The sequence below is a fragment of the Eublepharis macularius genome, chromosome 7 (genome assembly GCF_028583425.1).
Source record: "Eublepharis macularius isolate TG4126 chromosome 7, MPM_Emac_v1.0, whole genome shotgun sequence".
Taxonomy (NCBI): Eukaryota; Metazoa; Chordata; class Lepidosauria; order Squamata; family Eublepharidae; genus Eublepharis; species Eublepharis macularius.
The window spans coordinates 12088693-12115265 of NC_072796.1; the positions used below are offsets into that span (position 1 = coordinate 12088693).

At 45.3% G+C, this 26573-nt stretch overlaps 1 protein-coding gene across 1 annotated transcript in view; it reads right to left on the reverse strand.

The window, feature by feature from the left end:
• The window catches only part of ICE1 (interactor of little elongation complex ELL subunit 1), a 48264-nt gene extending 34004 nt beyond the window's left edge, over window positions 1–14260 (reverse strand). Inside the window, exons 1-7 of the mRNA XM_054984939.1 lie at window positions 14105–14260; window positions 10864–10922; window positions 9562–9597; window positions 7862–7879; window positions 6725–6836; window positions 6181–6257; window positions 2016–2053 (exon numbers count right to left, since the gene is read on the reverse strand). Of these exons, the coding sequence (XP_054840914.1) occupies window positions 2016–2053; window positions 6181–6257; window positions 6725–6836; window positions 7862–7879; window positions 9562–9597; window positions 10864–10922; window positions 14105–14197 (433 nt within the window). The 5' untranslated portion in view covers window positions 14198–14260. The remainder of the gene's footprint in view (window positions 1–2015; window positions 2054–6180; window positions 6258–6724; window positions 6837–7861; window positions 7880–9561; window positions 9598–10863; window positions 10923–14104) is intronic.
• Window positions 14261–26573: the final 12313 nt, after the last annotated feature.

Below are 26573 nucleotides of genomic sequence, written 5' to 3' on the forward strand. Positions count from 1 at the left end.
CAACCCACTGAGTTCCACCACCTCTTTTCCCAGAAAAAAAGCCCTGGTAATATTCAATGCCATAAGTGACTTGGGTGCTGCCCTGAAAACTAAGATCTCTTCCCAGAGGGTTTTATGATAAATCAACAGGACGAGGCTGCAGAAAGTGGCGTTGATGACAGCATGAGGTTATGGTGGTCAAAAGCTTCGGGGTCCAAGAGAAAGATGCACAAAGTACCAGGATGGCAGCTTACATGTGTTTCAACCAGGGACAGTAAGAGCAGGGGTGGAAAGGAGGGAGGCTAAGAGACCTCGATATTACAATCATACTATTTACCAACCAACTCCCAAGCACAATTCAAGGTGCTGTTTTTGGCCTTTAAATTCCGATATGGCTTGGGATAAGGGTATCTGAAGGACTTATCTTCTCCCATATGATCCTGCCTGGAAATTAAGATCACAAGGAGAAGCCATCATGACTGTCTTATCAGCTAAAGAAGCTCATCCAGCGGGAAAATGGAAGGTACATGATTATGGAACAGCATCCCCAGGGAACTGTGCCTGGTCCCTTCACTATCGCTCTTCAGGAGGCAGCTGCTTTTAATTAACATGCTTTTATGTTACTAGCAGTCCTAAACTGCGTTTTTAAAGTTTGTTTTTGTTTATATTGTAAGCTGCCTTGAGTTCTTGCATGGCAGAAAAGCAGCGAATAAATGTTTAAAATAAATAAATACACTCTGCAATTGATTGTCGAAACTGTAGCAAAGACATTTCAAGAGCACGTTTCAGCCACGTTAAGCATGTGCAAGTCCCATTGACTGCAAGTTGGGAGGAGGAGTCCATGGGCGCGTGTGCGTGCGCACCCCCCCCCTAATTTTGGCTGTGCCAAGTGAGTTCACTTATGAAAGAAAGTTATATTCAATATATAGCTATAACAGAACCCAGCAATGTGTCACAGCAATAACCGTATCTCGGTTTCAGAGACAGAGCCCCAGGGACAGTCAGAGCCACAGACCTGTATCCCTGCCCTTTGCATTGTCTGTAGCAATAGTTTTCGAGCCAATGAGGAGATGAGCAGAAGATGAAATCTTCACCCAACCATTCAGGATGAAGGCTGCTGACCCCCCCCCCCTTTTTCTCTGCCAATTTCAAGTAGGTTTGGGAAGAAGGGGTATGGGTGGAACTGAATGATGTTGGGGAAGGGGCTAAATCTCGCCGTTCCCCCCTCTGCATTAAGCTTGACAGCCCTTTAGCTAGTTGTCCAATAATCTACAGGCTAGGTGCCTCAGCTCTAGTTATCTCGCATATGTAATCTAATCAAAGCAATTTTGTCTTATACACCTGCCATACCTGAAATAGTCTAGATAGTCCCCAAGCTATCTAGAAGGTTCTCCTGCAGAAAAAGCCATACATAATTCTGCACATTTCCTACAACTTGGTGGGAGTTTTCATAAACAGTTCCTGATCCCCTTTTATTCTGGAGTTGGACCACTTGTGAAAGTTGTTTGAGTGCTACAGTCAAGACTGGAGACTACCGTTTTTAAACTGAACATAGATTCTAGTAGGTTTTAATCCACCCCCATTCTTATTTTACACCTGTAGGAAGCCTGTGTTCTTCTCACCGTCCCCATGTAGGCAAAACAAATGCCCTTTCATCTAGGAAAAAAACAGTCTCAGGTGACAAAACTAGCTTGCGATACAATCACTTAGAGAGGAGAAAGAAACTACAGGACACGAAGCAAAAGATTCTCACCCTGAAGGAGCATCTGTGATGGACTTGGAGACGGTTCGCAAATAACTGTCTAGTTCCAGGAAACAGGGCTGGCTTACTCCCAGCTGCCAAGTGACATTAACACATGGAATTGCTGCATTAAAGAAGTGGGCTAACATTTGAATGTCGCAAGGATGAGCTAAGCGAGTCAAGGGCAGGCAGATGGGGTGCAAACACATCCGAGCAAAGAGCTTCTCTCTGTGCATTCAGTGACACATTTCATTGTTCAAAATGAAAAGGAAAAATAGGCAGAAAATGGAATTACTTTCAAGCTTCTTCACTTTGGCTTCCAGCTTCTTCTTCCTGACAACATAAAGAGACACAAGGAATGAGCTCTCGCTTGATAGTTTTTTGGATGAGTAACAATACTCTATACTGGAATCTTGCTAATGCTATGTCTTTCAAACTTGTATCTATTTACCCTATGGCATTGTTTATGGAAATGTCCTTGATACTGTATGGAAATGTACTTGACACTGATTGTACTAATCTCACACTGTTTAATCCGCCTTGAGTCTCAATGAGAAAGGCCGACTATAAATGACATAAATAAATAAATTAAAAAAATAACTTGAAAATAGGTTGGATCCAACGTGTTGGCAGACGGCACTGGTGGATTTGGATTTCTGGCCCTTTCCCCTTCCCACAGCCTCCTCTTCTGAGCCCAGCAAAGTTGATTCTTGGGGTTGCAGAAGACACACAAACAGGCAGGTCTGTGGGTTAGGAGCTGCTACGCTCAGGAGTGGTAAGGGGGAAAAGTTACCAACTGCTCCTTGTGCAGGTGATTGGAAGGAAGGAGGAGGATGTGGCAAAAAACAGACAACCGCCAGCACCTTTTGCTGATGGATCATTGGATCCAAACTGCAGAATCAAGATCACTGTGCTATACAAGAACAGGTATTTCATTCAAGCTTATATTTCAGAAAAAGACTCTAAATTCATGGCCAGCTCTATCAAGTACCCAACACCCAAAGTTCTTATCACAAACTGTAAGGGTTACCCATAAAATTTCATACTATCAAGGGAAAAAAAACAGGTAACCAACGGGAGATGAGGACAGACACTGTATTGCCCCAAGTGGCAACCAGATTTGCCATTCCAAATAGGTGGCAGGTGAACAGCCATGTACACTAGTCCAGGAAATATATGGTTTAATTGCAAATGAATGGGAACAAAAGCCTTTTATACCAAAATGCACAGGAAGTGGTACTTAATCACCTACAACAATCCTCCTAACTTTTTTCGTAATGCTCTTCTTAGTTTTTTTACTCTCTTACAGGTACATCTTTTGACAGAAGAATGAAATCAAAAGGCATTTGAAAGAGCATATTCCCAAGTTTCAAATCTATACCCAAGACCTTTAATTTATGCACAAATGGGAAACACTGGCCACAATCAATTTTTTTTTAAAAAAGCAAGTAGCTATAGCTAAGGATTAATATTATGCCTAGAATGATTTGACACTGCTTGTATTAATAAAAGACAGTGTTTTATTGAACTAGCCAGAATTACTGAATTATTTGTAATATATACAAATGTTTAATATCGTAAAAAACTAAAACTAAATATTCTACAATTGCAATTTGTATCAAAGGTTTATTTATTTGTTTATTTATGCAATTAATGCGGCCCTTCCCGGCTGGTGGCAACAGCCACTACAGCTGGAGGCCGGGATTTGCCGTCCTGGAAGGAGAAAGAGGCAGCAGCACTTTCCTGGCCATCAGGGTATGCAGTGGGGGCGGAGACAGCAGCTCTGTTTAGCCACTCCGCCCTCCCAGCTTCTCAGTTCCACTTTGTGCTTGGCCTGAGCAGAGCCCATCTCAAGCTCTCTCAGCCAAGCTTCTTTGAGGCTGTTTTGCCGAAGGCCCTCCTGGTCATGCAGTGATTAGCTGCCTTGGAGAAGCTGTGCTGTTCCCCTGCTTGCTGCCTTCAGACTCCAGGAGGAGAGCCAGGGCCCAGCGCCAGGCTCAGGGGTTTGGCAGAGGCTTTTTCTTATTTACATTGAGGACCTGATGTCTCTCAGTCAGGAGGGCCGAAGCAGGGTGAGGCCCAGCCCTTGCAGGCCTCAGGCCTACCTAGGCTCCCCTGCCATTACACTTACGTGGGAGGGATTATTTCCAGCAGCAACAGCTCGGCCTAAGGCCTTCAGGCAGCAGGGGCCATTTTGTGGGAGGGCTTGGTAGTTTATTTGAGAGTGGCACCCAGTGGTCCGCTTAGCTTCCTGGCAATGGCGGCCATGTTGTGAAGGCATCCACAATATGCACAGCACCAGGGGTGGCCATTTTGAGTGTGGGTTTTGAGTGGCCTGATTTGCCTCCTGCTTACTGGCAGCAGGGGCCATTTTAGTGGGGCTTTGCAGCTTATCCTTTGCTGAAAGTGACCATTTTGAGTATGTCTCATGGTGGCCTGCTTAAGTTTCTTTGCACTGGTGGCCATTTTTATAGTGGCCTCTGCGGCCTACGCAGTGTTTGGGCTGCCATTTTGGGGGTGCTGTGTTCCTATTGGGCTTTGAAGCTCTAAAAGCAGTCATTTAACAGTACAGTACATTACTGTACGTTTCCATCATGCCACCCAGAAAAGGTAGTAGCCCTGCTAAGGGCAAGCAGCCAGAAAATAGGCCTCCTGCAAAGCGGCCCTGCAGACTCTTCCTTTGAGGAGGATGAAGTGGCCAAGGGGAGGAGGGGAATACTGGGCTATCAGTGACTGTCAGTCAGGAGGGCTGAAGCAGGGTTAGGCCCAGCCCCTGTAGGCCTCCTGCCTATCTAGGCCTCCCTCACTTTTTTCACATTATTTGGAGAGTGTACTTACTTACAGCAGCAGCAGTGAAGGCCTGGCTGAGGCTAGGGGGGGGGGGTGCAATCATCTGAAGAGTGGTTTGCTGCACACTTTATTTCTACTAGCTTAGCAAGGATCTACAGTCCCTGGGTGGTGGTTGGTTACCCCCCCCCCCCTTTTCCCTGCTCAATTTGCAGCTTTTGTGGGCCTAAAGAGCTGTTTTGTAGTTCTGTCACTCAGGCACCTAATGGCTGCCACCTCGCATGGGGAGGGACCTGCAGGTGAAGCTGGCCTGTCATCTGGAGGTGAGGGGTGGGTATCTGTGCTTTATCTTCTTGTCTTTATATTGAATTACCTCAATTAATCTTACTATTAGCCTAGGCAGTTTATGAAATCCTTCCATTTGCCCCAGACTTTGGCTGTTGGTCTGTTGTGTATGTGCGTGGTTACTTTGGGCATTCGTGCATGTTCACGGATCTTGTCTGTTTACTCTGACACATCAGGGCATGTATCTGTTGTCCATTTTGTTGCATATAGCATTCCCCCCCCCCCGCCCATATTGCCTGAGGAGATACAGTTCCTAATTAGCTGGCAAGGATGCCACATAGGGAACCTGTGAGTCATTCCAGTTTCTATGACTATCTAGTGAAGACTGGGTGGCTTGTGTTCCTCGGCCATTATTCCAACAGCAGCCAAAGCAGGTTAGTAGGAAGCAGAAGCAAAGCTTCATGTTGTTTGATCAAAACAGGCATTTCTTCGGAAGAATTGTGAATGAACAGCTTAAGAATCGTCAAGGTATGAAGATTTTTAATTGCAGAGAGGGGCAGTAGAAATCATTATGGAACAAGTGCTGCTGAGAATATTAAGGGAGGCAGAGGAAACCACAGAAGAGAAACTTTTACTTCTGAGAGCTGCTCAAGGGATATGATTTCAGAAACCATGGGAGAAAATAGCAATCAGATTAAGGAAACTGATGGAATTTGCTCAAGTCCTAGCAGAAGAAAGGCTGATAGATATTTGATTTATGATTACACATCTAAGTGTATTTTTTAGAAGTTTTCAGAAAATCTTTCCCCCTTCCACAACCAACAGGTGATATTTTGTGTGCCACCTTCTCTGCTTTCCTCCAGCAACCTATCTACTTATTTGGGACCTATAAAATAGTTTTGGAGGTAGGCCTACATTTTGTGCTATTGCTTTGTGGGGTTGCTTATTCTAATTAATATACATAACTTACTGTGAAGCACAAGTTAACTTTTAAGAACTTGTTCTAATAAAAGATGTATTCTTCTGATATTGTAAAAACAGAGTGGTCTTGACTCAGCCAAAGTTAGGCATGTCAAAGCACCAATAGGTGGATCCAGCAAGAATGTCAAGGGAAGCAAGCGCCTTGTGTCAGAAAGCACCCTGCTGGCAGAACGGACCTGTGGGATACCATGTAAGTTAGCAGAACTTCTAAGTTCTTAAGTCTGGATCATGGTTAAGTAGATATCTATAATCAAAAAGGATTACAGAACATTACCAGTTTATACTACGAGGGTTAGAGCGAAATGCCATAAAGTCCACAATTAACAATACAACAGTTAATTGTAACTTATAATGTTTTTCTGTTAAGTACAGAAAATAAAACCAACTGTATATAATTCACTACTCACATAGCATCACTTTTGCCCATTTCCTCTTTCACATGAACATATTCCAGATGACTTTCTTGATATATTTTGAGTGAACTCTGATTAAAGAAAATGGCAATTATTAGCATACATATACACACAGATAGCAGATGACTTGCTTGTTCTATAGATAACATTCGGAACTGCTGGAGGGGGAGGCAAGTTCTGCAAAGAATGCATAACGCAGACAAGTGCAGAAGGCCTCTGAATGCATTTCCTAGCTTCCTTTAATTGCAAGATAAAAACTGTTAACAGGAAAATAGGGGGGGGGGGGGGAACCAGAAAAACGCAGAGGAAAAAATATTCCCCATCCCAAAGTTCATAATACATTCTCTGTTGTATCCCCACCCCCTTTAATTTGTGGGCAAAAGGGATTTTCTGGTTATTCCTGGGGAATGAAGTGATAGGGAACCTTTCTACTTTTGAAGTTAGCAACTAGGCTGAACCTGGTGCCAATCAAATGCCATGCAAGGTAGCCCAGACCACTCCCAGCCTGCCTCTTTGTGTGTGGGCAAGGAAGAACTACCTTCTTCTCCTCCAGCTCTGCTTTGATGGACCCCAGCTCTTCTTTACACTTTTCTAAAGGTGACAATTTCTGGAGCATCTGTTCCACTTGCTGACGAAGGGCATTGTTTTCTCTGAAATGGACAAATAATGAGTATGGAACTGAAGCAAACCTTGGGCTAAGTACAATAATCTTAAACAAGATTTCAGTGTCCCCTCAATTTATTATGTACTTCAGCACACTGGTTAAAGCCACACAGTAAATCCAACCTTTCATATTATTATAAAAGAGCATCTGTATCAGCCAGTCTGACATGTCACATTAAACAGGATGTAAGAAACACTGGAGCTGGGTTAGAGATAACCACAAGGGCCAAAATCTACTCTGAAATTCCCTGTTTGTAATATGAAATTTTGTCAGATGTATAGTATAAAAATCCCTAAGTGTTTAAGAAAGTTCTCAAGAAAGCACAAAAATATCACAAAATCATATTTGAGAAACAACAGAACAGTGCCATCTGAAAATATATTTTCCCATGCATATAATCGAAAAGAGTCCAGTAGCACCTTTAAGACTAACCAACTTTACTGTAGTATAAGCTTTCGAGAATCACAGTTCTCTTCCTCAGATGCGTGAGAGCCACACGCATCTAACGAAGAGAGCTGTGGTTCTCGAAAGCTTACGCTACAGTAAAGTTGGTTAGTCTTAAAGGTGCTACTGGACTCTTTTCGATTTTGCTACTACAGACTAACACGGCTAACGCCTCTGGATCCATGCATATAACGTATATAAAATGTTTTACATGGGTTTTACCACATGTTCAATTTTTATTGAATGGGAATGAACTTTCCTATCTCTTTTAAGAGTATAATTTATTCTTAGGTAATTCTAGTTTACTCTTCTCTAATACAAATTACTGAAATTTATATATTTTTGTCAAATCCCCAGAAGAAGTTTTTCAAAACATGTCAGGTATTCTTCCGGTGTCTTTCTGACCAAAAAGGCAAAATTAGTATTAAATTTTGATCACATCTTTCTTGCCTTTGCCTTTATCGTTTCCAGCAATTATTAAAACATCTAAGTAAACATCCTATAGGTTGATTTGAGAACACCCCTGCCTGGAGATGTGGGCACATTGGCAAAAACCCAAGTCCTTACCTTTCAGCAGACTTCAGCTGTGAAATCTAGTTAAAGAAACCTTGGAATGCAGAGAGCACAACAAATATTTTGACTAGCACCCCAGTGAAGTCTGTGGGGCAACACAGGCTGGAGATACCAGCCAAATTCCTGCAGGGGAGGTGGGGGAAAGAGAGGCAGACCAAGATGTGAATTTCTGTCTGTGAGTTAAGTCCTGGTTACACAAGCTACAGCTAAAATAAACTATAATTCTCCATTATGTCTGAACTGAGCCAGTAACTATCAATGTCAGGGGTAGTAAAGCAAAGAGAGCCAAGGGCGCCATGTCTCTGTTTGCACACGGCCCGAGAGTAACATCAGGATGGCAAGGTGAATTTACTTCGTGGTGGAGAGGAATCAATTACTCTAACCTTTGACTTGTTCCTCAACATATCACACTTCCTGATGTTCATTATTTTATTATTATTTCAAATTTCTATTCTGCCCTCCCCGCGAGCAGGCTCAGGGCGGATAACAACGTATTAAAATACAAAATACAATAAAAACAACATATTAAAATACAATAAAATCCATACACATTTAAAACAGGATGGTGGACAGCCTTCACAGGGAGGTTAAGATTTTATACATCCCTTTTTTCAGACCGACGGAAGCCCAGTCTCAGCCATATGCCTGGCGGAACCTCTGTCTTACAGGCCCAGCGGAAGGGTAGTAGGTCCTGCTGGGCCCTGATTTCAGCAGACAAGAGTGTTCCACCAGGTGGGAGCCAGTGGCCCCTCTGCATTTTGTACAGAACTATTTGCACCTCAAAGCAACAGCCTGTAAACAGAAGTAGAACACTGGGTCAGGCTGTATTCAAGGCCTCACTTACAGAGGATTCCCCTTCCACAAGGGTTCTTTAGTACAGGATTCAAATGCTCTGTTGCCGTGGAAATGAGGTGCCAGTTTCCTTCTACGAGTGCTGTGGCTGCTGCCACCTAACTGTGTATCATTGTATGATGCAACTCCAGGTAACTGGAGCTTTTACATATTATGACTTCAAGTTTGCAGAAGTCACCTGTTTGCGGGTAGTTTTTTCACAAGCCCACCAAGCTTGCAGTTCGGCAAGAAGACACAAAAGGGCTCCCAATACACTTATTATTATTGATTTGGTTTGATTAATATCCTCCCCTCCCCACAAATGGGCTCAGAGTGACTTACATCATCAATAAAATACAGTAAGTTAATAATCATCTTTAAAAACACACTTAAAACTGTCACTAAAATACTCCAGGCGCTATTATACATAGGCTACTTTAGATACTGATCAAAAACCTGCATACGTCATAGCTGTGGGCAGAACGCATAGCCGAGGGCAGTCATAGAAGCGGTGGTGATCTTAGATGGAATAAGGGGGAACACCTGCTGGTCCTCAACCAAAGCCCCGGCAGAACATCTCCATTTTACAGGCCCTGCGGAACTGTAATAGGTCCCGGATCTCCAGGAGGAGAGCACTCCACCAGGCTGGGGCCAGGGCAGAAAAGGCCCTGGCCCTGGTGGAGGCCAGATGGATGTCCCTTGGGCCAAGGACCACCAGGAGTTGTTTGTCCACAGAGCACAGCGCCCTGCAAGGGATGTAGTGGGAGCCTCTGACACTGGTTACTGAATTACAATTTCCTATAACACTTCACTGAGCAAGCAAAAACTACAAATCAAATCTAATAAAAGAAACACAAAGGATATCATTGCACTTCTGTTCATAATCTGTCAACAAATGGCTGTAAGAAAAAAGAGAGAAAAAGGATTAGCTATCGCTTCACACTTTAAAGATAACTGTAAATATGACAAAATTAGGGATCTGCACATCAAATCCAAAACCAGGCCAGTACTCACAGAATATTGCTGTACTCTGCTCTGTACTGAAACTGGTTTCTGGGTTTTGAGGAGTGGTTAACATAGGCAAATTGTTGTTGTCTGTAGTCATAACACATCCACCTTAGACAGAGGTTCATACAGCTCACCAACCAATAACCCCCCAAAGATAATCCAGAAAGGGAGTATAGCAGTAGCCTTGGGCACAGCGGAGATTTGCATTTCAGGGTATAAGTTGAAGCAGAAAATGAGAACAAATGCTTCAGAGCATATTAAGTAATTCGAAGACAGAGCTAAGCACAGCATGACCCCACGCTCAGGGTACATAGTGGGAGTAGAGCACAAGCTGAAATGGGGGACAGATTCTGGCATCAGTTAGCGGCTTAAATGAGAACAAGCAATTCCTCTTTCTCAGGCTTGGAGAAAAGGGAGGGGAATCCAGACAAACTCACAGGTATATTCCCCGATTGGCAGAAGAAAGGAGTTTCTGGATTCTTGGGAACATTGCCAAATAAGCAATGAAAAGAAAGTCTTTGGGTAGAGAGAAATGGGTGGTAGAGGCACAGAGCTGGGACTGGCATCAGGAAATTCAAACTGGTGCACTTAGGCCAGTGTCAATGTAGCACCTTTCAACAAAAATACTACTAAGAGGTTTATCTATTTTTAAGGGTTGAGTGCTAAAGCAGCCAGATCTTTTGAATTAGCATACTCTTGATGTTCCTGGCCACATGTGACTAGCAGAGAAGAGCTGGCTTTGGTCACCAAGACAGAGGGGGAGAAGGAAAGGTCAAAGAGGTTTGATGGTAATATTCTATGCCTTCTCTCGGCTCTGCAAAAACCAAAGCAGATTGCAAGCATATGATTACCTTTTCCCTACCTCAGCTACCATGTATAAAACAGTCCGCACCAGGGCAAACAGAACTTGCATGAAGACAACTCTCAGTATTTTATAGTCTCTTGTCTCTTCCACAAACAGGAACTGAGAAGCTGTCTTTTGGGACAACACAAGGGTTGTGCATCTACCTGCAATCTTGCATAGTGGAAATTCTTTCAATTTACTTTAACGAGGTTTAAGTACCTGAATGGCATGTGGGGCTGCAAACGTAAAAGCAAGTTTATTTGAAAAAGGCCATCAAAATTACATTTTTTGCAAAATATGAAGATATACTTACTCTGTATCAATTATCTTTTGCTTTAAGGCAATTAAGGCAGCTAAATATTCATTTAAATTCTGCAAGAAGAAACATAAGTTAAACAAGTAACACTCTAAAAAACAGAACATTTGATTCTACTGCATGTAACAAGTGTAATATGCTCCATACCACTGAGAAGTGTCCAGAAACTAAAAATGGTTCATAGTAATGCTTGGATTGTTGACTGGTGTGTGGCATATACAGCACATATTTAACACGGATCCATTGTGGTGGACAGTGTAAAACTGATCAGTTGCTTCTCTGATACATGGCTTTTCTGTTTGATCTTATCATTTTCAGTTACTATACTGCTAAATGTTTTGCTTATTTCTTGTTAATGTTAGCTATAGGGGGAGCTTTAGATCATGAAACAATACAAAAGTATTTTAATAAAGTAAGTATACTGTATACACATTTTAACCAAACTAGGCACATTGTTAAAATTTACAGCACAATCCTAGGAACACTTTCCTGGGAGTAAGCCCCATGGAACAGGATTCTGATTATATCTGCTACGGATGGCAACATTAGTATGCTGTTCACAGCAAAAGAGTGAAAGGAGATAAAAGAACCAGCACAAACTGATAGGGAACAGTCACTTAACCAACAAGGAATCGCTTACAACGCAATCAAGGAACAAAACTAACATGTGAAAGTTGAGCACCTTGCTTTAATTCACAGAAATCCTCTATTTAATGAGGTTCATGAAGATCAACATGAAAGTTCAGAATAAGCAGCTATGGGTCTTTCTGATTAATAAAATAATCTTGAATTATGATAGCATTTCCAGGAACACTAGCAAGAAAATGACTCTAAAATATGTTCAGAACAGTTAATTCTGTCCACAATAACTATTACATTTCTAGGCGATATTACACATTCACTCAGAAGCGAGTACCAATAAATATATTAAGTGGTTCACTCCCAGGTACATGTGCGAATACAGCCACATACTTACTGTATGATGATATATTACTGAAGAGCTGTTATGACATTTTACTGCTATTCCTTTGTTGCATTATAGGGATGTCCATCTTCAGAAAAAAAGTTCCAAAAATAGGCATTTCCCCCCCTTTCTATATGATAAATTAGTGGTCAATGTACTGGGTTGGATCCAGTGCTACTTTCTTGATGGCGAAAGGGTATTTCCAAAGGAGAGCCTCTCCAAATTTTTGAGATACTTCCTTCTACAGTAGAAGCCACACCCAGCACAGTTCCTAGGTCCCCTGAACAGCATTTCAGGAGTGCAATGGGATGCGGTAAGAAAGGGAAGCTTCATTCTCTGAGCAGTGTGCCTGGGGCGCATTAGATACAGTCTATTGTTTCTAAAGCAAAATAATAAAGGCTCCTTTTGTCCATATTCAAGGCTTCCATTAAAAAAAACCAAGGGATGCTTGGGTATCTTATGATGCAACAGCCTGCTATTTTGCACGCAACTGTAACTTTAAAATATACTATTATCAGAGAAGACCTCAGATAGTTAAAGACCTCAGAACAATGCTAACAAAGGTATCGTGTAACAATCTATGTTTTAGAGGGGAAAAAATCCTTAAAAGAACAATGCAGAAAAAAGCAAAAAGACCTCTCCTGGTTTAAGCCCAGATCAAAGATACATTTACACCGAGGAAAAAACAGATCAGAAACTGCAGCTCATAAACAGACAGTCAGCATGGTGTAGTGGTTAGTGTCAGACCAGGATCTGAGAGAACCAAGCTCAAATTCCCACTCTGTCATGGTAGCTTGCTCAGGGACCTTGGGCCAGTCACATACTCTCAGCCTAACTTACCTCACAGGGTTGTTGTGAAGATAATGTCAAGTTATAAATGAAGTAAGAAAACACAAATATAAAGCCTCAACACACTCATACTGAGTCCTTGCATAGACCATTTTGGGAGCTTCAGTATACTTCACAAAAGGCAATAAAACCATTAAAAGGTCAGCTAGATTGGTATCTACCTATGTCAGTTAAGGGTCTAATCTTTGCCCTTGCCAATTTGTAATAGTTTGTTCTTCCAAGCAACTCAGAAAAGCATACATGATAAACTGAAATACAGTGATGATGCCAAACTTCACAGATGGATAAGGATTTGAACCCAAGCCACATAAGTCATAGGATACTGCACTACATCAGCACTTTAACAGATTAATCCTATTCAAAATAACTCTAATTTAAGAGTAATAACAATAATAACTATGCTTATATACCACCCTTCTGGACAGATTAGTACCACACTCAGAGTGGTGAAGGAAGTCACTCTTATTATTATCCCCACAATATAGCTGGGCCTGAGAGGAGTGACTTACCCAAGGCCATCTGCTGAGCTCATGGCAGTAGCGGGATTTAAACCAGCAGGGTGTTGATGTGCAACTCAACCACTTAGAGTAATTCTAAGTAATTCTGATGGTACTGTAAATAACTGTTTTGATAAGACAAGTTATTTATACTAAGTATATCACATCTTACATTTTGTAAGAAAGTAACAACTGTACATAATGCACCCCTTCTAATACCACCAAGAAGATAAACAGTTTTTAAAAACTGTTTCAATGTTTCCAGCAGTTTCACATTTTAAGTCCTGGAAACTATCTGCAAGTTAAAAAATGGTAAGCATTACAGCCTAAATTGGTTTCTCCTCAAAGGGTGATTGTCACGAGGATAATAATAACACACTCTGAGTGGCTGTTAAGTTGTCCTGAAGGGCAGTATATAAATTGAATTTATCATTATCATTGTTATTATAAATTTGTAACATTTTTAAAGCAGCACAATTTAGCTTTCAGGATTTCAACTGCTTATTTTAAACCTTAAAATTTCTTTTAAGGTTCTGTTCCGACGCCACTGAAGCATTTACTGTTAGAGCAGCAGCATCTTCATTTACTGCTACCGCTTTAACAAATGCCTATTTTTCGCACTGGTAAATTCTGATGCTGCGCTTGTATCAGAATTTTGTATCAGAAACCACCTTTAGTAGAGAGAGCGGGACGGAAGAAAGTAAATACATAAAACGTAAGGGCAGAAAAAAGCTGGAGGTGCCCTTTATTTAGCTTTCAGGGCTATTTAGCTTTCCCTCCGCGAAAGAACCTCGCCTCCTCGTAAAGCCCCGCGCCTCAGCAACCAAAGGCGAATGCACTCTGCACATGGTCAGAGGCACAGCCTAGAATCACAAACACAAGCCTCTATGAGGCTGGAGCCTGCCCGCGCGCGCCCCGCCCGCCTCACCTGCTGCAGGGCTCCGCAGTTGGCGCAGGCCGTGGCCGCCTCCGCCGCGATCCCCGCTGCCGCGGCCGCCGGCGGGGTCTCCCCGGGCATCATGGTGCGGCCGGCGGCGGAGGCCCATGCGCCGCGCCTCGACCCGCCTCAGAAAGCAACGGCGACCGTCCGCTCGACCCACCCGCGACTGAGGTAAAAGGCCCCGAGCGACGCACAAGAAGAAGGGCCCCCCTGCAGGACGAGGCGGCGTATAGTTATCTGCAGAAGTGCCCGCCTGAATGGGAGCGCCGTGTTTTTTCCTGAGCGAGAACAGACCTAAGCGCCGTCAGCCCCGTTCAACAGCCGTCTTTCCGTCTCCTCTTCGCCGGAAACCGCTGCTCGGGTAAGACAGCGGCATCGCATTGAATCCAAACAGGCAATAGAGTAGCCACCCATACCAGGGCTGTTCACAAGTTTTAGGGATTGGGTGGAGTCAGGAGTTTTGTTGGCGGGTGGGAGCCATGGAGACGCTTGATGGGTGGAGCGTGCCCTCAAGTCATAGCTGACTTATGCCGCCCCCTTGGCGGGGTTTTCAAAGCAAGAGACTAACAGAGATGGTTTGCTGTTGCCTGCCTCTGCAGTCCTAGTCTTCTGCCAATGGAAAAGCCTATTTGTTAATACCTTTCTCTCTTTCTCCAAATCGCTCAGGGTGACACATGGCTCTTCCCTACCGTTTTATCCCTACAACAACCCTGTGAGGTGGATCAGTCTGGTAGAGAGCAACTGCCACTACCAAGACAGAATAGGGATTCAAACTAGGGTTGCCAGGTCCAGGCTGGTAAATTCCTGGAGATTTTGGGAGTGGAGCCTGGAGAGCGAGAGGTTTGGGGATGGGAGGGGCCTCAGAATGGTATAATGCCATAGAGTCCACCCTCCAAAGAAGCCATTTTCTCCAGGTGAACTGATCTCTGTCACCTGGAGATCAGTTATAATTCCCGGAGATCTCCAGCCACCACCTGGAGGCCGGTAACCCTAATTCAAACCTGGATCACCCACATTCCAATATAACCCATCTAACTGCTATATCATGCTGGAATATGAATCAAGATGGGTAGTCATGTTAGTCTGTCTGTAGCAGTAGAAAAGAGCAAGAGTCCAGTAGCACCTGTAAGACTAACACATTTGTGGTAGGCTATGTGTTTATGTGAGCCAGAGCTCACTTTTTCAGATACGAATAGAATATGAATGCAAATCCTAATTTTTATTCTCCTGGTAGTCTAGGGTTGCCAGGTCCCTCTGTCCTCCTGCCAGGAGGGTTGGGACCTGGCACTTACCTTTTCTTTTTTAAAATTCCTTGTGTATGCATGTGCTCTGGGACCGAGCACTGGCTGTGTGGCAATGCCACTTCCATAAGTGACATCGTTGGGCCGGCCGCGGCAGCCCCAAACGAAGGGCTCCTGTGCACGGGGACGCTCCTGTGGCTGGCGCGATGATGTCACTCCTGAGATGCCTGCCCAGCGATCAGTGAACAAGGGGGCACATCCCTGGGAGTTTGCCTGCCGCCAGCGGGTACCTGGGAACTCTATGGTAGTCCCATGCTTCTAGAGAATGGGATACATCCTGAGGTTAATCTCCTTGGCGCAAAAGCACTGTCTAATGCTAACATGACAGATGAAAGCCAAAGTATGACTCTTCTGGCATGTATCACGGTATGTGCAGGTCGGTCTCCCACCTTTGGGGTGGGGGGTTCTCGTCACCATTACACTTGGTTAATTTATTTCATTATTGTTTTGTATGTTGATTTTAGTAATGTTGTTTTCTTGTTTTTATTGATTTTAACTTGTTCACCGCCCAGAGCCCCTGAGGATGGGCGGTATATAAATTGAAATGTAAATAAATAAAAAATAAATCAGTTTATTTCTGACCTTGCTTGAGCTGGTCCAGAAATAGACATTTTTGGTCAACTTTTTAATTCTCATTTCACTGCATATCATATATTGTGAAAGAGACCAATACTATTTTTTTTTACCTTCTTCAAATATGGCCTTTTGAATGGTGTTCCTTTTGAAATGCTTTTGTTTGTGCCATCTGATTTATTTTGAAATGTATTTTAAACAGTATTAATTGAGGTTCTTTTTGAAATGTATTTGACTGGCTTAAAATGAAATGATAACAGTAATTAACATCCTCTTTCATAGCTAATTAAAGGAAATTGCATACTAAAAATATGAACATTAGTACACATGGAGCTAATTATTTTGGGGTAGATTGTAATTTAAGCATAATTTATAATAAATTTATTTATGTCATTTATAATCTGCCTTTCTCACTGACACCCAAGGCAGATTACACAGTGTGAGATTAGTACATTCAGTATCAAGAACACTTCCATAAACAATGTCATAGGGTAATTAAAATTTAAAGAGCCCCTTGCTTGGATAACAAGACTTCTCCCCTACCCTCTGTTTTACAGCGCTCCTGGGGCGGTGGCACCCTGTGTGATTATGTCACTTCCTGGAAGTGATGTCATTGCATGGTCCTGGAAGCGCGCTTTGCACTTGGTGCGCATGTGGTGACAGGGTAGCCGCCTCCATCTAGGAGTTGCCCCAGCTGCTGGCAGCCGCTACCCTGAGTTCCACCACCTGTTTCTTCAGAAAAAAGCCCTGTTAAGACTAATTATGAATGTCAGCAGGATTTGAGTCCGGTGATCAACAAGATTTTCAGGGTATAAGTGATTTGTAGTGGATTTTTAAAATATTCAGTCCTTTGAGTATAATATCCAGTCTTTTGCATTTGGTAAGAAAGATTAGTTTGTACCTATGCAATTTTTTGTGAGGTTGATAGATTTCCATTCCATGCGGCTGAATGTGGTTGTTATTGGGATTAGTTATTATTTATTCATTTATGTCAGGGCTTGCTGCTGGGCAGGGCGCCGGCGTACCTGGCTCTGACTCCCAAGGGGCGTCAGGGATACTGCAGGACCCTGCTCTGTGGAAGGAGGGGCGGTATACCTCACCCAGACTCCCTCTCAGTCCACTCGCTGGCCTGCTCAACCTGCTTCCGTCATCCCCCTTGATCTCCTCCGCCATCATCAGCTTGCCTTCTCGCCTCCTTGCACTCTCTCGCTCCACTCCATCACTCCTACACAACCCACCATGGACACTCTCCTGAGCCAGCTTTTATAGGGTTTCCTTCACCTTCCCCCACCCTTCCTTCCACGCTCCTTCCCTCCCCTGATGCTGCCCAGCTGTGTCTGCCCTCAGGTGTTCCTTCCCTTTCCCTTACACCTCCTGGCCTTCCTTGCCTCTCTAGCTGGGCGGGGTTAAACGAGAATGTATCCCAGCTGAGGCTCCCCCCAGGTGCGCCTCCTTTCCTTCCCCCTCCCTTCTCCCTTAGTCTTCCCTGCAGGACAGGGCTGGCAGGGCCTTTCCAGGGGATGCGCCTTGGCTGTCTCTGCCTCTGCTCATGAGGTGCTGCCCCAGCCGCCATCTGAGCTGCCTGTCCATTGATGCTGGGCATAACATGGCTGTGATATCATCTGGCTTCTGTCACATGCTTGCAGCTCTCCCTGCCTTGGAAGGGAATCTGTATATTTCACCAGGTGTTTGAGAGATGAAAGGAAGGCTACTGGCCTTTGTGATTCCAGTGGAGAAATGCCATTTATTTTTCTCTCTTGCCCAGAAGGACGTGAGTTCAACCATACATCAAAGGCACCAACATGCCCCAACATTCAGCACAAAGATGACTGGAGAGAAGGCCCTTAGAAGCATCCAGCCTGAGGAAAAGCTTTGGGGAATGTGAAAGCTTGTGCGCTGTTTTGTGAGTTCTGGACCTAATAAATGTATTCTGTGGATTGTGGTTTGTTCCCCTTGGTGGTGCTGTTGTGTGTTAAAGATCTGGAACGATAAGTCCAGCTAACATACACCAGAGGGCAGCAAAGATTACTCATTGTGCCGCATCCTCAGGGGAAAAAATCCTTCAGCGTTATACACATATATGTTGAAATGGCACAATGTATGAAAGTTGCGACAACTAGATAAATTATATGGAGGAAATTCAGATCTGAGACTCCCCAGCCACTGGCCATTTCCACACATCCTTAAAGGGACGGCCCACTCACCGAACATGGGTGGCTTTCCCACTTTGCTCCAGATGTCTACGTTTTCAAAACGGTTGCAGGCTGTTTGGCTTCTGTTTTTTTGGCACCTTTTCTGGCCCCATGGGAAAATGCATTTCCAGAAAAGGCCCCGAAAAAACAAAAGCCAAACAGCCATTTTGAAAACGTAGAGGTCTGGAGTGAAGTGTAAAAGCCACCCATGTTCGGTGAGTGGGCCATCTCTTTAAGGACGTGCGGAAATGGCCACTGTTTGATTAAGTTCTTAACAGTGCAATCCTATGCAGAGTATTTCCAATTTAAGGACAGAAATCAACAGGTTTAGACTGGAATAACTTTGCCTAGGATTGCACTGTTGATACCAAAGAGGACGTCCATCTTGTATGGAAGCAAACATCGCATCCTTTGTTAGCATGACCTTGTCTCGGAATGCTTAGTTACAGAGAATTGAGAGAAAACCTTTTTATTTTGGGGGAAGGGGTTGAAAATGAAACTGTCAGTATCATAGTTTTAGGTGTCTGAAGAAGGGAGCTCTGATTCTTGAAAGCCTATACCCAGAAAACCTTGTTGGTTTCTAAGGTGCCACTAGACCCAAATCCTGCTGTCTGCATCACAGTTTCAGGTGGGTGTTGGTCACCCACCCACTTGCTGTCAGAACAATGCCTTTGTATGAATCTGTGATCTGTTCACATGGAACACAGTGTGCTGTTCTGGTTGTTCCATCAGAAAAAGAATAGCAAACTGAAAAGAGCTATCAAAATGATCAAAGAATTGAAAACCGCTTTGTTTGAAAGAATGATTCAAGGTTGATGTAATAGAGGTTTTTAAAATTCTGAATTATTTGAAGTGAAGGGTTCCGTCTTGTGAACTGTTTTTATGGCAGGCTACCTGCTTGTAGCCTGAGAGCTCTGGATATAATTTTAATACCTGCACTGCTGGACCATGCTTGGGGTAGCCAGATCCCGTTACCCTCCTGGCAGGAGGGGGGGAACCCGGCACGCACATTTTTTCTTTCCTCACACACGAAGTGTGCACACTCTCCTGGCATGCTGTGATCAGGGCTTTTTTTCAGCGGGAATGCGGTGGAACAGAGTTCCGGCACCTCTTGAAAATGGTCACATGGCTGGTGGCCCTGCCCCCTGATCTCCAGACAGAGGGGAGTTGAGATTGCCCTCCATGCCAAGTGGCGCGGAGGGCAATCTCAACTCCCCTCTGTCTGGAGATCAGGGGGCGGGGCCACCAGCCATGTGACCATTTTCTCCGAGGGCAACCCACGGAGAAAACCCAGACCTGGATAGCCCAGGTGAGCCTGACCTTGTTAGATCTCAAAGACTAAGCAGGGTCGGCCTTGGTTAGTAATTGGACGAGAGACCTTCAAGGAAGACCAGGGTTGCAGAGGCAGGCAATGGTAAACCACCTCTGTTAGTGTCTTGCCATAAAACCCCACCAGGGGTTGCTATAAGTCAACTATGACTTGAGGGCACTCTCCACCATAAAAGAGCTTCATACGAATTTCACAATTATTTTCTATCCTCTGTACTTTGACAGTGCAAACTGATGTATTTATTTAAAACATTTGTATGCCACCTTTCCACCCAAAACAGAGTCCCCAAGGAGGCACACATTAGGTAAAGGTAAAGGTGCAAGCACAAGTCATTACTGACCCATGGGGGGACGTCGCATTTTCTTGGCAGACTTTTGTTTACTGCAGCTTACCACTGTGCCACGGGGCTCCTAATACATATTAAAACATTAACAAACAATTCAAAACAACATTTTAAAACAATTTAAATTTAAAACAGCATTTAAGATAGTATTAATACAATAAATACAGCTACACAAACACGCAATACAGAGAATGGGGAGGAGGGCCAGTAACAGTTATTGGGGGTATACCAGACAAAACAAAAGTCTTCACCCGCTAGCAGAAGATACCAATAGAGGTGGAGAGATATGAATCTCCCTGGAGAGGGAGTTCCAAAGTTTTGGTGCCACAACTGAGAAGGCCCTTTTTTGGGTTGCCTTAAATGGCTCTTATTTTTTCATAGTCAGATATCCCATAAATAGGATTCTTTCAGCAAGAGGTACTGAAAAATGTGGTTTAGGAGCTATGCGGCTCCCTATGGGCGGTGGGGGGGGGGAGGGTTTGAGAATCATAAAGTCCACCATCAAGGGATTGATGGGAGTATACTCAGAGATGCCATTTATGGGAACAGCTTGAATTGGTTGGATTCTTAAACTTTGTAAAACTTATTGTCAGGTCCACGTCTGGGTGCAGCTGCACTGGTTGGACCGCTGCCTGTTGCGTGCCCTTGGGTGTCAGCTCCTCCCAGCCGGGTCTGGGACATTGCTGTGCTGGGGGCCTTAGTGCTGCACCTGGGCTGTCTATAGGCAGCCTTGCCCCGCCTCAGTTGGGACACAGTTGCTTTGGCTGCCTTAGTGCTTGTCTAGGGCTTCTGTGAGGCCTCCTGTAGGCTTGGAAGAGGCCTCGGGACAACAGCCCCAGAGGGGGTAGACCTCACCCTCTCATCTGCTTCTCCGCCTTGCCTGCCTCCTGTCTCTACAACTCCCTTTCAGACTGACCGACCCACCAACCGACTGTCCTTCGGCTCCTAACTCTCCACCACACTCCTACGCAACACCCCACCCCACCCTATGAGTGGACTTCCCTTATATCCTTTCATCCATTCCAGGCCCCACCTGCCAGCCACGCCTCCAGCACCCTAGCCACGGTCTTGGCTGTCCTAGGCAGTCACACCTGTGGATGATTTGCTGGCTGCCTTGGCCGGCTCTGCTAAGGGCCTCAGGCAGCTCCACCTGTGGCTGCTTTGCTTTCAGCCCCACCTAGTTCTGGCTGATTCCTTCTAGCCTGCCTGTAGGCTGAGGCATGGCCCTGTGCTGCCCTTCCTCTACTGCAGGTAAGGCTGCTGACTGTCTTGCTGCTAGCTGGCTGTCCCGGCTTCCTGGGCTTTCTCCCTCTGGTCTGATCTCCTCCTGGTTGTCCTCACTTTCCCTGCCTGGGTTCCCAGCCTCCCAGCGGAGGGTGGGGCTAGCTGGCTTCCACCTGCCCCGTTTAGCCCTCTGAGGCTTAGGTGCTTCTTTACCTCCCTCTGTTGTTGGCAAGTTTGGGACCTGGTCTGCTGGGGCGGCAGAGGAGCTGCCTCCCGGTTGTCCCCCACCTGTTCCTCTTGGCAAGTCTGGGGGCTGAGCATCAGACCCCGGACACTTATATTTAAAAAAATAGTTCTGTATTTCAAAAATCCTATTGTTAACCAGCTTGTTTGATAAAGGCTTATCATTTGTGTGCCTTGGTTAGAAGGTGTTCAGCTCTGCCAACTGCCCTTGAATCTGGAAGAAATGTGTGGGGGGGGGAATTTTCTTTGTCACCTGGATGTGACATCAGGTGATGCTCTAGAATTCCTCCCAAACTCTATGATATTACCATGGCGTGTTGACTTTAGGGTTGCCAGATGGGATCTGGAAAAATATTGGACCCCAGGGGGAGGTGGTGGCTCCCAGCCCTGGCACAATGATGTCACTACTGGAAGTGACAACATTGTTCCGCCCTCAGTTCCAAGCAGGTAAGCAGGAAGGCAGGCTGGCCATTCCCAGCAGGGCCATGCAGGAGGCTGGATTGGGGGTGGGGGCTGGCCTGGCTACCTGTCCCAGACTCAGCCCCAGGGCCACCCCCTTATGTGGAGGAAGTGGTGTGGGAGCCTGGGCAGGTGAGGAAGAGCGGGTGTCACCCAACAGCGAGGAACAGAGCAGTGCAGGTGCAGGGCCTGGATGGGAGACCTCCAGCGAAGACCAGGGTTGCAGAGGCAGGCAATGGCAAACCACCTCTCTTGCCATGAAAACCCCACCCCGGGGGCGGGGGGAGTCGTCATAAGTCAACGATGACTTGACAGCACTTTGTACCACCACCAGGAGAAATGGTTCAGAAAGATACTTTGGAAAAGAGATAGTGACTGCAGACTATTCTATCATGTACTGACTGTTGCTGTAACCTGTCACGTTGTTTATGGGGTGTTCTAGCCATAGTTCATATTGACTTACACTATGTAATCTTGAGTCTCACTGAGAAAGGCGGACTATAAATGAAATAAACAAACAGAGAATGTGTAAAGAGAATGTACGACATTATCATGATACCACATTCAGTTTAGTACCAGAAGTGACAATTAGGACTGCAATGAAGCCAAGCTACAGCAGCCACAGGTCCATCCTGTGGCCATCAACACCATTCCAGAAGCAGTTGTAGTTCTTTAATAATTGCTGTGGGCCCCAAATAGCAAATGTGGCATGATGGCTCCAGGAGCTCTTGCCCCTCCGCCCTTCCAGGTGCCAAAACAGCAATGGGGAGGGGCTGTTTTGGTACCTGTAAAGTCCTGGGTAGGGATTCCAGGCTCCCTGGTGGGGGTGGGGGCCCTACCCTCGGTCCCCCACCAACACTTACCTTGATGGCAAGGGGGAAAGGTGAGGGAACGGGCCTCCCGGGTGCACTCCGGGGGTTGTACAATAGAATCACTCCCAGGAGTGGCATCATTGCGGCACTTCAGGAGTGCTCCTGTGCTTTGTAGTGGGCTGATTTGGGCCCCAAAGGGGCTGAAATCAGCCAACTTTGAATTGTGGGAGCACTCCTGCCCAGGATTTTTTTTCTAGGAAAAGAGGTGGCGGAACTCTCAAGAAGGAAATGTGGAAGAGACACACGGGATTCTTTGAAATAATATTTTCAAGCACTATTGCTGAGTATTTTCAAGAGGTGCCGGAACTCCGTTCCACCACGTTCCGCCTGAAAAAAGCCCTGCTCCTGCCCCTGTACAATGATGTCACTTCCCAGAGGTGATGTCATCATGCTGCCCCACAATGCCCCGCTGCAAAGCACAGGAGCCAGTTTGGTGTAGTGGTTAAGAGCGGCAGAACTCTAATCTGGAGAACCAGGTTTGATTCCCCACTCCTCTGCATGAAGCCAGCTGGGTGACCTTGGGTTAGTCACAGCTCTCTCAGAGATCTCTCAGCCCCACCCACCTCACAGGGTGTTTTGTTGTGGGGATAATAATACCATACTTTGTAAACCGCTCTGAGTGGGCATTAAGTTGTCCTGAAGGGCGGTATATAAATCGAATGTTGTTGTTATTATTATTATTCTGGCCCCTCCTGTGCTTTGCAGTGGGCCCAAAATGGCCCGCTGAGAAGTGTGGGAGCACTCCTGCCCCGGTGCGATGATGTCAGTTCTGGGATGTCATCACGCTGTCCCGGGAGCCTGTGCACACTTTTTGCACTTGCGAAGGCATCCCCAAAGGTGAATGCCAGGTCCCTCCCCGCTCCAGGAGAGTAAGGGGACTTGGCAGCCCTAGGCCTGGATGGGGGAGAATTGCTCCAGGGGCTGCTGCACCATGCACATGCTCCGAATCAGGGCCTTATGACCATTTTAAAAGAACTGGAAACAAAAGCTCTCTCTCATAAAACAATGTTACAAAACTTTTTTCAATTTATAAAGTAGTCTGCGAAGTTCATCAGTAATTCATTGATATTCAGACGGACTGGATACTCCATGCATTATTGACTGGACTGAATGATTAGTTACATGCTGTATTGTATGAAATCTTGTTGTTATTGTTGACATTTTTGTATGAGGTTATATTGTAATCAGTGACTTTTGATGAACTTTGCAGAGCACTTTACTAATTACGGATGAACTCTACAGACTACTTTATAAATTGAAAGAAGTTTTGTAATACTGTTTTATCAGAGAGAGCTTTTGTCTCCAGTTCTGATTTTGGCTGCTCTCCCTTTATTTTAAAAGAACTACAAATGCTTCCCAAATGGCATTAGCAGCCACGGGACGGACCTGTGGCTGCTGCCCTTGGCAGTTTGGCTCTGGTGCCCATTGGTGGCAGGCAAACTGCGGGGGGGGGGGATTGCACCCTTGCCTGCCAATCTGCCAGCAATTGGCGCAAGGTGACAAACGTTCAAAGGTCACCCACCACTGGCAGGCACCGCGAGAGCATGTGCACTGCACGTGCTCCCAGGGGGGCGCAATGATGTATCTCCTGGAAGTGATGAGAGCCAGTTTGGTGTAGTGGTTAAAAGCGTGGGACTCTAACCTGGAGAGCCGGGTTTGATTCCCCACTCCTTCGCTTGAAGCCAGCTGGGTGACCTTGGGCTAGTCACAGCCCTCTGGAGCTCTCTCAGCCTCACCCACCTCACAGGGTGATTGTTGTGGGGATAATAATGACATACTTTGTAAACCGCTCTGAGTGGGCATTAAGTTGTCCTGAAGGGCGGTATATAAATCGAATGTTGTTGTCGTTGTTGTTGTTATGATGTTGTTGCTGCTGCTGCTGCTGCTGCTGCGCCGGCCATGGGAGCTTGCCTGCATTTCGTTTGGGGCTGATTTTGGCCTCAAACAGGCCAAATTGGCCCCACATGAAGTGCAGGCGAGCTCCCCCGGCTTGTGCAATGACATCACTTCCAGGAGTGACACAGGTGTGCAGTTCTGGAGGCCTCACTTCAAAAAGGATGTGGACAAAATTGAGAGGGTGCAGAGGAGAGCAACGAGGATGACCAGGGGTCTGGAGACTGAGCCCTACGAGGAAAGGCTGAGGGCCTTGGGAATGTTTAGTTTGGAGAAGAGGAGGTTGAGGGGGGACATGATTGCTCTCTTTAAGTATTTGAAAGGCTGTCATTTGGAGGAGGGCAAAGAGCTGTTCCAGTTGGCAGCAGAGGGTAGGACCCTGTACATTAAGTTGGTACCTTAAATTACATGCACAAAGGTACCTGCTGGATATTAGGAAAAACATTTTCACAGTTAGAGTAGTTCAAAAGTGGAATCAGCTGCCTAGGGAGGTGGTGAGCTCCCCCTCACTGGCAGTTTTCAAGAAGAGGCTGGATGAATATTTGTCAGAGATGCTTTAGGCTGATCCTGCACTGGGCAGGGGGTTGGACTAGATGGTCTGTATGGCCCCTTCCAACTCTGTGATTCTATGAGGTGCTGGAGCATGCGTGTGCAAAGCGCTCTCATGAAAAGGAGCACAAAACCAGCAGGAAGTAAGTCCCCCCCCCACCTGGAAGGTATAGGGACGGGACAGCCTTACTCAGGAAACAAGCTCCTGTCTGAAACGTGCGACCTGAGTGTCTAAGACAGGGGTCACGCAAAATCGAATACAATGAAAGACAGTGAAAGGAAGATTAAAAGGTTCAAAGTGCTGCCTTCAGAACCATCAGTGGGAATGGTCAGGATTTACAATCCTCTTCCCGTAGTAAAATGCATATTTCTAGGAAAAGAATTCTTTGTGCCCAGAGCACTGGAACCGATGTTCAGATCAAATTGCCCACAGATAAATACAATAGCAACATTTCAAGGTCTGTTTTACCCTGCAGAGAAAAAAAGTACTGTGATTTTCTAGGACATTTAACCTCGATAATCCCTGACAGATGAACTTGAGAAGGAGTGGGAGAAGTAGGTGCTTCTTTTGTTTATCAAACTCTCCTGGTTTCCATAGTAAGGACGCCTCTGCCAGGACGAAAGGCTACAAGAGCCCTGGGGAGGGGAGGGGGGAACTATCTGCAGGTCAATAGGTGGGAAAGCTGCTTGCTAACTGGGGGATTCCTTTGTCCAAAACAAACCACTTTTTTTTAGCTGAGGCCAGGGAAAATGTTTGTCTTGTTTTCCAAACCAGTGTGAGCCACGATTGTTCTCCGGCTGGATAGAAAGATCCCAGGCCAAATCTGCACACTCTGATTACGGTGTTGTTGTTTTTTTTTGGTTCAAAATGTATGTTTTCAGGTTTCGCCTTGCCTTCATCTGCCCACATTTATTTGCTTATTTTTATTAGATTTATATCCCATCCTCCCCACGAATGGGCTCAGGGTGGTTAACATCAATAAATACAGTCTTTAAAACTCATAAAACTATAACAGCTATCACCAATCAAAGTAATCCATTTTCAGGCCTCGTTAAAATACATAAGCCACTATAAAAGGCATAAGGTCAACTTCTGCAGAGTTGGCTATAGAATGGCACCAGAGAGGGATGGAAAACGGGGCATGGCAGTCAGGAAAAAAGATGGAAAAAGGACATATGCTGGTTCTTAGCCAAAGGCCTGGCAGAACATCACTGTCTTACAGGCCCTGCGGAACTGCAACATATCTCGCAGGGCCCGAATGTCCAACACTAGTGCATTCCACCAGGCTGGAGCCAGACCTGAAAAGACCCTGGCCCTGGCTGAGGACAGGCGAACGTCCCTCGGGCAGGGGACCACTATTAGTTGCTTATCCGCAGAGCACAAGGTCCTGTATATTATTAAAGCTCTATCAGAGGTGTTGCCTTTTCTGTAGTGGCACCACAGCTTACAAGTTGCTCCCTAAGAGTTCCAGAAGGAT